The sequence below is a fragment of the Hypanus sabinus genome, chromosome 12, assembly GCF_030144855.1.
Source record: "Hypanus sabinus isolate sHypSab1 chromosome 12, sHypSab1.hap1, whole genome shotgun sequence".
NCBI classification, from domain to species: Eukaryota; Metazoa; Chordata; class Chondrichthyes; order Myliobatiformes; family Dasyatidae; genus Hypanus; species Hypanus sabinus.
The window spans coordinates 22,921,994-22,935,396 of NC_082717.1; the positions used below are offsets into that span (position 1 = coordinate 22,921,994).

Here is a 13,403-nt window from a genome sequence, read left to right on the forward strand (position 1 = left end):
CAAGGGAGAAAGAGGTGTCTCCATTTTCCCAGCAAGGGGTGGGGGGGAGACATAACGATGTTAAAAGTCCGTTACGTTGCTTTTTTCGAGCTCTGTGCCTGAAGATCACAAAGATCCCGGGTCTTTGGGCCCCCAGCAGTGGATTTTCAGACTCCCCTGTTGACACATGGGTCTCCTGCCGTGACACTGACTCTCGACCTGCCTGTATCCAGAGCCCCAAGATCTTAGGCTTCCGAATTCGAGTCAGATTCTCAGGCCGAACCCTTGCCATGCTGAACAAAGGCCTGAAACCCCGAGAACGGGACCCATTCCCGCAAAGAACCGAAGTCAGTGTTTAACTCCAGGTCAGGGTCTTCAAAACAACCGAAAGGGAAAAATAAAGATATTAAAGATGGAAATAGAGCTGCTTCCAAAGATACAAACAAAGGAGTTGCCGTTTAGCACCATCTTAACTTCGCTCTGCATACCCTTTATCTATCCTACTTGTCATCTCCTCAAAGGATTCCAACAGGATTGTCAGGCAGGATTTTCCCTGAAGGAAACCATGCTGACTTTGTACTATCTTGTCCTGTGTCAGCAAATACTCCATCACCTCATCCTTTACAATTGACTCTAGCAGATTCCCAACCACAGAGGACAAAATTTTGAAGCTCTCCCTTATCCTGAAATTCCAGAGGTTCTCACTGCAGTTGTTTTGGCCTTATGATGCAGTTGTCTGGATAGATCTAACCTGATGGCATGAATCTCGGTATCTCCTTCCAGTTGAAAAGAAATGCCTCCCCCTCCCCTCTTCTTCTATTCCCCAGTCTGGCTTCTTTTCTCGTTTCACCTGTCTATCACCTCACCCTGGATCCCCTCCTCTTCCCCTTTCTCCTATAGTCCCCTCTCCTACCAGACTCCCTCCTCTCCCACCCTATATCTTTCCGACCGATCTGGCATCACCTATCACCTTCTAGCTATCCTCCTTCCCCTCCCCCCACCTTTCTATTCTGGTGTCTTCACCCTTCCTTTCCAGTCCTGAAGAAGGGTCTCGGTCCAAAACGTCGACTGTTCCCTTTCATAGATACTCCCTGATCTGCTGAGTTCCTCCAGCATTTTGTGTGTGGTGCCCTGGATTTCCAGCATCTGCAGACTTTCTTGAGCTTATTGTGGTTCTGGTGTCCAGATCTTTCTTTGAATCAAGCAAGGCATGATAAGGATCAAAGAGAGAGAGAGCACTCTGCTCCATGGTATAATTGACTGGTTTTAAGCCACCATTTTGCTCCTTGGCCAGTAGGAATCAAAATAGTCATAAGTGGTTCTTTTTCTAACTGGCAATGCCCGATAAGAGTTGCACTTTGGGAATGGTACTAGGATATTAACTTATTATAACTTACGTAAGTTTCTTGGCTGAAGACACCAAACATGATTGCTATATTTACTGATAACACATAAATAGGAGAATACATTGTTAAGAAGATATAAAGAAACTTACAAAGTGATATAGGTTACGTGAGTATAAGTCAGCATAATGTGGGAGAATGCAGAATTGGAGATTGTGGCAGGAAAAATAAAAAATAAGTTTGTTGTCTCTGTCCTGGTGCATGATCTTCATAATTCAGAAAAAAGCTAGTAGTAGAAATGCTACTTATACTACCAGCTTAATAAATCAGAAAGCGAATTGTTTATTGTTTAGGGAGCTGAGTAATGCTTCACTTATACAAGGCACTGGTAAGATTATACCTGGAGTCCTGTGCACAGTATTGGTCTCCTTATTTAAGAAAGGACGCTAATATGTTAGAAGCAGTTCTGAGGAGAATTTACTTGACTAATGCACTGCTACACCACTTAATACATAGGATATGTTCCCAAGAATAAGAGTGTTAATGGAATCCAATCTAAAAGGTGTCATTATATCATTATATACAGACACGTTTTACCGACAGTGCTGCTCTGCTGGGAAACTGACACCAGCCCTGTGTTCTTTGCTTCAGCATGCTGCTATTCCAGGAACCTGCTGTGAACCCCTGCCCTCCCTGTTCCTGTGTCTTGCTGCTCAGGGAAATCCAGCTGCCATTTCTGCATATGGAGAAGTTGTCCATGAGGGCTGGTGTTGGTTGGCAGGTGTAAGCGGTGTGGCACTCCCTGCTAATGCTGCTGGGCTCAGGACAGCCAAGCCTGGCCAGCTTGGCTGGAGACTAGCAGCAGCTGCTTCAAGTGTTCATACACCGCCTGGATCCTCTGATCTCTCTTCCTGTGGATCTGATAAAAGCTGTGGTCTTTCCCTTATTATGTTGGGTGCATGGCTTTTCCCTTCTCAAGTTTTACTGTCTGATCATAAGCTAATTGGTGGCCATCTCAACATCCATCTTATCCATTTGGACATGATGAGAGAACCTGTACAACCTAAGCATCCTATTAACACAACAGCCATTGTTATTCCTTAACAATGGCCTATACACAATGTATGTATTTTCTTACCCAATCCCTATTATAGACAGTAGGAGTTTCTTGAGGTTGTTATGGCCGGGATAGTAGTGAGGATAAGCTCCCACTGCCTATTAAATGGCCCCAATGGTGTGCATCTAAAATAGCTTCTGACAACTAAGTACAGCTCCTGGCCTTCATATGTGGGTTAGCTACTAAGCCTTGTGGAACTGTTTGCACTGACAGGAGAAGGGGGAGAACTGGTGCCTTAAAACCAGTTGTTTTGGGCAGATAGGCCTCATCCGCCATGGTTGGCAGCTCATGGTTGACAACTTTGATCTCAAATCTCCACTGCCTAATGCCCACTCATGGAGAAGGCTTCAGGAGTAAATCCTGAGGTAAAATCTGGTGCTGGATTTCCTAAGGCAGTCATACATTGAGTTCAATGCTGACTGGCAACTCCTGCAATGTCACTGGTGCTAAATTGTATTGGCTTCGGCCATTAACCAGGTGCATGGAGGGAAGGAGACTGCTACGTGGGCAACAGTTTGCTCTCCATATTGTACTGCTCTGGCTTGCATACTGGCTTGTGTATCATGTAGACAGTTGGGACACAAATTCCATGGTTGACCCCGTCCAATGGAGGACCCAATAGCAGAAAGCTCACCTCCTAATTCTGCAAAGCCTGGTCCACCATCTATAAGGCTCAAGTGAGAAGTGTGATGGAATACTTTCCACTTGCCTGGATGAAACTCAAGAAACTCAACAGCAGGATATCAAAAGTTATAGAGCAATCTGGATAGGCTAGGTAAACGGGCCCAGGATTAGCAAGTGGCTTTAGATAATATGGAATGTTGCATTTTGGGATGTTAAACCAGTGTAGGACCTATGGAGTCATGTAGCATGGAAACAGGCCCTTTGGCCCAATTGATCTATGCTGACCAATACTGCATCTGTGCAAGTTTCATTTGGTCCACATTTAGCCCATATGCCTCTAAACGTTTCTATCCATGCAATTGTCTAAAGTACCTTTTAAATGTTGTTAATGTACCTGCCTGAACCACTTTCTCCAGCAGATCATTCAATGTACTGACCACTCTCTGAGTGAAAAGTTGATCCTCAGGTTCCTATTAAGTCTCTCCCTTCTCACCTTTAACCTATCTGCTCTATTTTTTGATTCGCTAACCCTGGGAAGAGGATTGTGTGTATTCACCATTTCTATGCCCTCATAATTTTATGCACATCTGTCAGACCACTGTTCATTTTCCTACAATCCACTTGAAAAAGGTTCCAACCTGTTCAACCTCTCTCCATATCAGAGTCACACAAGTCCCGTCAATATATTTGTAAATCACTTCTGTACCCTTTCCAAATTCATGGTATCTTTCTTACAGCAAAGTGACCAAAACTAAACACAGTATTCCAAATATGGCACCAGAAATATCTTGTACAACTGCAAAATAACATCCCTTCTTCTATTCTCAGTGACCTGACCAATTATGGCCAATGTGCCAAAAGCCTTCTTCACCATCCTGTCATTCATCTGTGATGCCACCTTCAGGGAACCATATTCCTCAGGGAACTCCCGGGTTCCACGGTTCTACAACATTTTCCAGGCCAGCCATCATTGTGTAAGTGCAGGTGTTTCCATGCTGTTTACGTTACCATTTGGAATGCAGCAGCCCACTGAATCGGTGTCTTATTCGCAACCATTCATACCCTCCAACACCATCATGTAGTGGCATTGATCTATTCCATCTCTGCAGCAACCTCTAGAAGGACAAGGGTAGCAAAAGCATGGACCACCACCACTCTGGAAATTGCCAATGTGCTACACACTATCCTGACATTGAAATATCTCGCCATTTCATCACTGTTGTTGGATCAAAATCCTGGAATTCCCTTCCTAAAAGCATTGTGGATATACCCACATCTCAAGGCCCGCAGAGGAACAAGCAGTCAGCTCCCTGCCACCTTCTAAAGGGCAAATAGGGATGTACAATTTAAACAGCCCACACAAAATGCTGGAGGAACTCAGCAGGCTGGGCAGGACCTATTGGAAAAGAGTACAGTTGATATTTCAGGTCCTAAAATGTTGACTGTTTGCTCATTTCCATAGATGCTGCCTGGCCTGCTGAGTTCCTCCAGCATTTTGTGTGTGTTGCTTGGATTTCTAACAGCAGCAGATTTTCTCATGTATGTGCAATTTGAATGCTGACCCAGTCTGTGAAGAAGCCCACATCCCTTGAATGAATATGAAAATAAATTGAATAGCTTTGAGAATAAAATCAGATTAGTTCAGGATTGAGTTTGTCATCTTGGCTTGGAAGTTGAAGATGCAGATATGAGCCTACTTTTGAAAGTCTGTTGGTCTCTTTTCCCATGCTCCTCGCAGTACCCTATCCTCTCAAAAATCAAAATTACACTGTACGATAGAGTGTGAATCAAAAGTAATAAAGACTTCTAAGAAAGGTATTGCAATACTTGAGGGTAACTTGTGTTTAATATTGAAAATATAGATTAAAAAGTGCATGTTCCATCATGATCAGCTGAAAAGGTTACAAATTCATAGAGTTGTGGGTTAAACGTATCAAATATTGAAAGGCCTAGATAGAGTGGATATGGATGCTTCCTTCCATGGAGGGGTCTAGCAACAGAAGGCACGAGGACCTTCTCTTTAGAATAGAGATGAGGTGGAATTTCATTAGCAAGAGGGTGCTGAATCTGTGTATTTTTTTTGCCACAGACAGCTGTGGAGGCCAAGTCATTGGGTATGTTTAAAGCGGAGGTTGATAGTTTCTTGATTAGTAAGGGCATCAAAGATTACAGGGAGAAGGCAGCGGATTGGGGTTGAGAGGGCCCACAGATCAGCCATGATCGAATGATAGAGCAGACTCAATGGGCTGAATGGGCTAATTCTGTTCCGATGTTTTATGGTCTTTTGGTTATATACTAGCTTGGATTGAGAATTAGCTACTATTAGTCATTCAAATAAAATGGCATATTTTTTGGTTCAAAAGATGTAACCAGTAGAATGCCTCGGAATAATACCTTAAGCCAAAGAATTGGATGAAAGGAGTAAAATTCTTGACACAAAATTTACTGATGAATTGAAGGGAGAGATGTGAGATCACCATATGGGGGAAGACATAAAAGGCAATGACTTGGATTCATTAACACTGATGTTCATGCGCAAATTGTAAACTTTAATATACTGTAGATTAAATAAGATTTGTCCATGATAAGGATCAATTCTGGATGAAAGTACTGGTAATGAGGGAAAAAAGATACTTCCAGGGCCAATCTATTGTAGCATGTCAAACAAATAATTAACATCACAGATGACATGCTGTGTATTTTCTCCTATGCAGACATAAATTGGAAATTTAAGATGCAACCTACAACCTTCATTTAAAAGTATGAAACTGTATAAGCAATGTCCACTGAAATTACCGATAGACTATCTATTAAATGGTCTCTATTCTGACATTAACGTCTTGCCCAGAACATCTTTCACCTCAAATATAGACGAAGGAATAGAGGTCACATTTCAGGCTGAAAGTCTTCAGCCTGAAACGTGACCTCTATTTCTTCCTTTATATTTGCTGCCTGACCTGCTCAGTGTTTCTGTTTTAATTCTAGCGTCTGCAACAGATTGGTTTCCACATTTTATTATTCATTTCTAGTTGACCACTCACGCCCACGCAAAGTATACAACATTGTGTTCTGTAAACTGAAGTGCCCAGAGCATGAAATGACATTTGTTTCAGGAGATATTTTTTTAATTATGCCAGGGCACGTTGGACCAAATGTTATAATTTGAAAAGTGTTCATGATGCAAGCTGTTGCTATAAATGTTCAACTGACTACCATCCATTTCCCAGTACTAATCAGTGTTTACAGGGATTACAGCAAACAGTCGCTGTGAGCACCAGCCTACCCATCCTCTGCCCCCATCCCATACCAAAAATCATCTTTACAAAGTATAAAACTCGAGGTCATGGACTTGTCTGCACATACCTTCCTCGGATATTAATGGCATGTTTGCAAGTGTAATAACACTTCCAAAGCTTGGTGATTTTAAATTCCTGTGTGAGTTCTCATCACAACAAATATAACCTTAGAAATATGGCTGTAGACGAATCATCATTGCTAATATCTGATGGGCTCCTGCACCCACAGCATAGTCCCTTTTATTACTCCAATGAGAAAAATGGTATTTTTAGAGATATTAGGTGAAACTTAAATAAAGCTGGTGTTCTTCAACGTATTATGAATGAGGGAGGAGTCTCTTGATATCCCATTTGTGGCTCATTAACAGACTGCAGGGAGTTGCATGCTGAGAAAGATGTTCTGTATCTCCCAGAAAGGGATACCTTGCTGAAGAACCAGTCTGAATTATCATTGCATGGTATATCAGCTTGCTAAAAAATACTGACTTTGCTGTATTAATTAGGCAGAGAAGACTAAATAATTGCCTATCTCTTTCCAATTTTTGGGAAGGTTGAAAGAATCTTTTTGTTGTAATTTTATGGGAGCATTGATTTATTGGTAGGAAGCCAGTTGTTGATAAATACAAGAGATTCTGCAGATGCTGGAAATCCAGAGCAACACACACAAACGCTGGAAGGACTCAGCAGGTCAGGCAGCATATCTGGAAATGAATAAGCATTCGGCATCTGTGACCAAAAACTCATCAGGACTGTAAAGGACAGGGGGGAGACACCAGAATAAAAAGATGAGGAGAGGGGAAGGAGGGCCAGCTGGAAGGTGATAGGTGAAGCCAGGTGTGTGGGAAAGGTAAGGACTGGAGAAGAGGGAATCTGATGGAACTGAACCAAACGGTTGGTGGATTTGTTTTCATTCAGCGCCACGGTAAACTCCTGCCAATGTCTTTCGGATTAATTTAAATGTTTAATAAAGGTCATCTATTCTTTCAGAAAATAACGGAGCAAAGCCGAAAGAGTTTTCTTATCTTTTCTTCAACCATTATAATGAAGACAAAGCTATCACTTTGGAAACTGCACTGTGGAACTACTTTTTTGGTTTGGGTTGTTGTGAAAGGGATTAAATACATGCAAAATTATTCTTTTTAATACTGCACATTCACTGATGAAATACACAGTGAAATTTTTAACCCTTGAAATTATAAAGGAATCCTGTGGGGTTTTCAATATCCAACACCTCACATGCTGACTCCTTTTAAGCAGTGAGATTCTGCCTTACTGATAAACTCCATAGGAGATTAATTATTAGCATAAGCATATTGGAAGTTTGGCTTGAAGCCAGTTTGTGTAGCAGCTGCATCAATATTTTTTCTCTATTTTTCCCCTTTTACCTCTTTATTTCATGAATACCGAGTCATTCAGCATGTTGTCCAAACGATATTTTTTTCCGGAGTCTGGGTGGTGGGAAGTTATGAGTTCATGTGGGGAATGGTGAACAGCATTCCAAAGGGAAGGACAATGGTTTCCATTGCCCTGGGATTTAAGTAGGGGGTTCATAGGTTCTTGATTAGCCAGGGCATGAAAAGTTACAGGGAAAAGGCAGGGGAAAGGGGTTAAGAAGAAAATGGATCTGCCATGATGAAATAGCAGAACAGACTTGATGGATTGAATGTCCTACTTCTGTTCCTATGTCTTATGGTCTTATTTCAGAACCTCATTTTCGTTTTAAACAGTATTTCCTGCAGGGAGATCAGCAATCGATCTCCTGGTCATATTTGCAATACACAACTATGTTGGAAAAGTTGATTTGAACTGCCCTGTGGTAAACACAGTGCAGCTGATCCTCAGCATAACTGGAAAATAACAGATGTTTTATTAAGGATATTTGGTTGCTGTCTAAACTACCCTCTCCCACACCATCCCGTTGGGCAGAAAATACAAAGCCATGAATGCATGTACCATCAGCTTCTATCTTACTATTGGAAGTACTAAAGATGGCTCTCCAGTACTCTAAGATGGACTCTTGCACGCACATATACTTTGATATGACCTTGCACCTTATTGTCTACCTACATTATTTCCTCTAACTGTAATGCTTTATTTTTCACTCTATTATTGTTTTACTTTGTATTACCTCAATGCAATGTGTAATAAATTGATAAATATGAAATGTACTATATGTAAGGCAAGATTTTCATTGTACCTCAGTAGATGTGATGATAATAAACCAATTTGCATTTCTACTTTCCCTGTGGTCTCTTTATGACCAGCCTTCCCCAGCCAAGTCCCCTGTGCATCCTGTGCATCCGTGCTGCTGCTTCAGTCCTCTGGTCAGTTCAACTCAGGACAATTACCTCTTGTCCTGACATAATAGTTGCCATGGGGCAGCTGGGTAGCCTAGTGGTTAGCACAACGCTTTACAGTACCAGTGACCTGGGTTCGATTTCCACACATGCTTGTCAGGAGTTTGTACATTCTCCCCATGACTGCATGAGTTTCCTCCAGGTTCTCTGGTTTTCTCTCAAGGTCCAAAAACATACCGGTTGGTAGGTTAATTGGTCATTGTAAATTGTCCCATGATTTGGCTAGGGTTAAATCGGGAGATTACTGGGTGGCACAGCTCAAAGGATCTACTCCATGCTAAATAAATAGTTGCACCTTTCACCAAAGTGAAGTCTGAGACATTTAATGTGCAGGCATACACATTCTTGCTGCCCCAGGTCTCGTGTATTGTAAGTAAATATCTTATTTGTCCAAATTAAACTTGTGAGCAGGTTGGACTTGGTGAGAACTCGTTTGCACTTAGCACTTAATTGCACATTACCGCTCACCTCCCTGTAATGAATCACACTTGGACAACTTCATCTTCAACCCCACCCTCCAATGAGAAAACTAATTAATGAGTGTGACATGCAAGACACCAAACCTTCAAAGTTACCATGGGCAGCACTGATGTCTATCTTGTTACAGGATGTCAAAAACAGAAGAAACCCCCGCCTGGTTCCCTATACCCTGTTGGATGAGCGCACGAAGAAGTCTAACAAAGATAGCCTGCGTGAAGCAGTACGCACACTTCTTGGGTACGGATATAATCTGGAGGCACCAGACCAAGATCATGGTATGTGTTCATTTCTTTCTTCCTGCAAGATTATTCATAGCAAATGAAAGACTATCAGTTTCATCATTGCTGGGGAAACTATTTAGTAGACATGTTGCTGCCTGGCCTGCTGTGTTCCACCAGCATTTTGTGTGTGTTACTAGACATGTTTGGTTGGTGTGTATGTTGTTAATAACCATTCCCTCATTCCTCATTGCTTCCTGCATTGTGAACTGAAGCTGAATTGAGAATCAGCTTGCAAATTAGCTGTCAGGCATCTGCTCTAGAGCTGATGGTTAGGAAATGAGGGGAAGTTGATGATCATCACCTTTAGAAAAGCATGTGTCACCTTTTTTTTGGTTTCAGCAAAACCTAACGTAGAAAGAGATAAATAGTCAGTCAAAGCCAAAAACTAATAAATAATTAGACTTTTCTTCATTCTACATATAAACTACATATTGGACCAAGTTGGTTAAATAATAGATATGCATTGAGGAACCCCTGACAAAGCAAGCAAAAATAGACATTAACAATTGTCTTTGATACATGGAGACAAAGAAGAATGCAGATGCTGGAAGCTGTGGCAATACTGCAAGAACCCGACAGGTCAGGCAGCATCTGTGGAGGAAAATGGACAGTCGATGCTTCGGGTGGAAGCCGTTCAGCTCGACCATCCGTAATTGCTGCCTGTCTCACTGAGTTCCTCCAATGGTTTGTGTGTTGATCTTTGATGTATAGTTGGCCCATACTGTGATGACTCAAAATCCAAAATGAGTGAACATTAATTAAATCTAATTTATTGAGGAAGCTAAATCTGAGAATTCCCCACCAATTGAGCAGGCTGACATTTGATCTTGGGTAATAAAAGATATGTCTCAAATTAATGAAGTTAGAGATATTTTGTATTTACACAGTTTCTGGCAGACAGTTGTATCAATATGGACTGCCCTCAGTGAAATTACTCCTTGGCTATGCTTGAAGGAAAATGAATATAAATAGGGTGACTGAATTAGCACTTTTGCATAAAGATTAGTGGGATGCAAGGTAGTTAATTAACAGTGGAAGCCATCTTTTAATTATTCATTCACAGGATGTGGATGTCACTGCATTTATTGTCCATCCCTAACAATTCCTTGAACTGACTGGCCTGCTATGCCTTGCCAGAGGACATGAGTCAGCCGCATTGGTGGCTCTGTGGTGGAAATACACAGCTTTGATTTCATCCATTGGTTGTTGCACACAGATTTCCTTCCCTCAAGGTCTTTAGAGAAAAAAGATGGATTTTTATCACTATCTGTTAGTTTTACGGTCAATATCACAAATGCTTACTATTTTTTTTTATCAACCCTAAGATATGGGAGCTGAATTAGGCCATTTGGCCCTTTAAGTCTGCTGCACTGTTCAATCATAGCTAATTTATTTTCCCTCTCAGCTCATTCTCCTGCTTTCTCCCCATAACCTTTGATGCCCTTATTAATAAAGAAATGATCAACCTCTGCTTTAAATTCCCCATTGATTTAGCCTCCACAGTTGAGAGTGGCAGTGAGTTCCACGGATTCACTAACCTCTAGCTAAAGGAATTCCTCCTCATCTCTGTTCTAAAGTAACATTTTTCCATTTTGAGGCTGTGCCCTTGGTATCCTCACAGTATCTGATCCTCACAGTATCAGAATCAGAATCAGGTTTATTATCACCGGCATGTGTCGTGTTATTTGTTAACTTAGCAGCAGCAGTTCAATGCAATACATAATCTAGAAGAAATAATAATAAATTCATAAATCATTTACAGTATATGTATATTAAATAGATTAAAATTCTGCAAAAAACAGAAATTTTAAAAAAGTTCAAGGGTTCAATGTCCATTTAGGAATCGGATGGCAGAGGGGAAGAAGCTGTTCCTGAATCGCTGAGTTTGTGCCTTCAGGTTCCTGTACCTCCTACCTGATGGTAACAGTGAGAAAAGGGCATGCCCTGGGTGCTGGAGGTCTTTAATAATGGACACTGTCTTTCTGAGACACCACTCCCTGAAGGTGGCTGGTACCCAAGATGGAATTCACTAAGTTTACAACCCTCTGCAGCTTCTTTCAGTCCTGCGCAGAAGCCCCCTCATACCAGACAGTGATACAAACGTTCAGAATGCTCTCCACGGTACTTCTAGAGACGTTTTTGAGTGTATTTGTTGACATACCAAATCTCTTCAAACTCCTTATGAAGTATAGTCACTGTCTTGCCTTCTTTATAACTGCATTGATATGTTGGGACCAGGTTAGATCCTCAGAGATCTTGACACCCTGGAACTTGAAGCTATTTGGAACATGGATAGGTTTCAAAGACATCCCTCCATGTTCTTCCAAACCATTTTGTACAGGCACAGAGCCAGCAAAGGCTCCTCATACATTAACTCTTTCATTCCTTTGACCATTGTCATAAACCTCCTGTGGGCCATCTCCAATGTTCTGAATTGTTGTTTACTTTTTAGATGTACGTAATTGCCTGAAGTTAGGTTCCTCAGATTCTGGGGTAGTATATCATTCAAATTTAGGTGGTTCTGTAACTCAGAAGGGTAGAGAGTAGAAGAGGTGAGAGAGGATTCATTAGTTAGGGAAACGGACAGGAGGTTCTGTGGGTGAGAACGAGCTTCCCAAATGGTATGTTACTTCAAGGATACCAGGGTCTGGGATGTCTCGGATTGAGCCCTCAGTAGGAGGGTGAACAGCCAGAGGCCGTGGTCCAATGACATGGGTAGGACGAGTGACAAGGTTTTGCTTAGGGTGTTCATGGAGTTAGGTGCTAAGTTAAAGGGCAGGGCCTGTAGGGTTGTGATCTCAGAATTGCTACCAGTGCCACGTGTCAGTGAGGCCAGAATTAGGAAGGTTATACCATTTAACACATGGATATTGATGCACCATCAATAACTCGCGGAGACGTGAGTCGAGATAGGCTTTTATTAGCGGGAAGAAAGCAGCGTCAGCAGCAAGAGACCACCACACAACATCCTGGAGACTGAGGGAGCAGCAGTGCCTCCAATCGCCTTTATACAGGGGTCTGTGGGAGGAGCCACAGGAGCAGTCAGCAGGGGGGTGCGTGTCCAGACAGGTAAATGTAGTTCACCACATTCACCCCCCCCCCCCCTTTGTTTTAAAAGAGAGTCCCCATGGGGCAAAGTTTCTTACAAGTATATTTACAGGTTAAGTCTATCAGCTGGTCGAATCTGTCACTGCGATCTACGTAGCACCAGTGATGATTGCACCAGTGCCGGTGGTGATTGCACCGGAGACGGTGGTTGTGCTGGTTCCAGCCTGACTGGAGGTGTCAGCCCACTAGGCGTCAGTGATCCCTCATGCGTGTGCGAGGCACCTGGTATATGCGTGTGTGAGGCGCCCGGAATGGGAGTGTCATGAGGAGTCTGTGTAGGGCTTGGTGTGCGCGGTGTCAGGTGGGTATACACCTCGGTAGGTACAGGGTTCATAGTTACCGTGGAGTGTTCGGGGTAGTGGTCTGCTGCTCCTGTGGGTGCCAGGTCGCGGACGGAGACCGTGTCCTCCCGCCCATCAGGTAAGACCACGTAGGCATACTGGGGGTTTGCATGTAGTAGGTGAACCCTCTCGACCAGCGGGGAGTATTTATTGCTCCTCACATGTTTCCGGAGCAGCACTGGCCCTGGGGACATCAGCCAAGCCAGTAGGGTGGTCCCAGTGGCAGACTTCCTGGGAAAAGAGAATAGGCGCTCATGAGGGGTGGCATTGGTGGACGTACATAACAGAGAGCGGATAGAGTGGAGTACCTCGAGGAGGACCTCCTGCCATCGAGAGACCGGCAACCCCTTTGACTTAAGGGCTAAAAATGTGGCCTTCCACACTATGGCATTCTCCCTCTCCACCTGTCCATTTCCCCGGGGATTATAGCTTGTGGTCCGACTAGTAGCAATGCCCCTAGCCAGCAGGTACTGGCGC

The 13,403-nt window shown here is 42.8% G+C and overlaps 1 protein-coding gene across 1 annotated transcript in view; it reads left to right on the top strand.

The window, feature by feature from the left end:
- Positions 1 to 13,403, top strand: part of ryr2a (ryanodine receptor 2a (cardiac)) — a 444,870-nt gene that overhangs the window by 113,797 nt on the left and 317,670 nt on the right. The window contains exon 18 of the mRNA XM_059985674.1: positions 9,324 to 9,471. Within this exon, the coding sequence (XP_059841657.1) occupies positions 9,324 to 9,471 (148 nt within the window). The remainder of the gene's footprint in view (positions 1 to 9,323; positions 9,472 to 13,403) is intronic.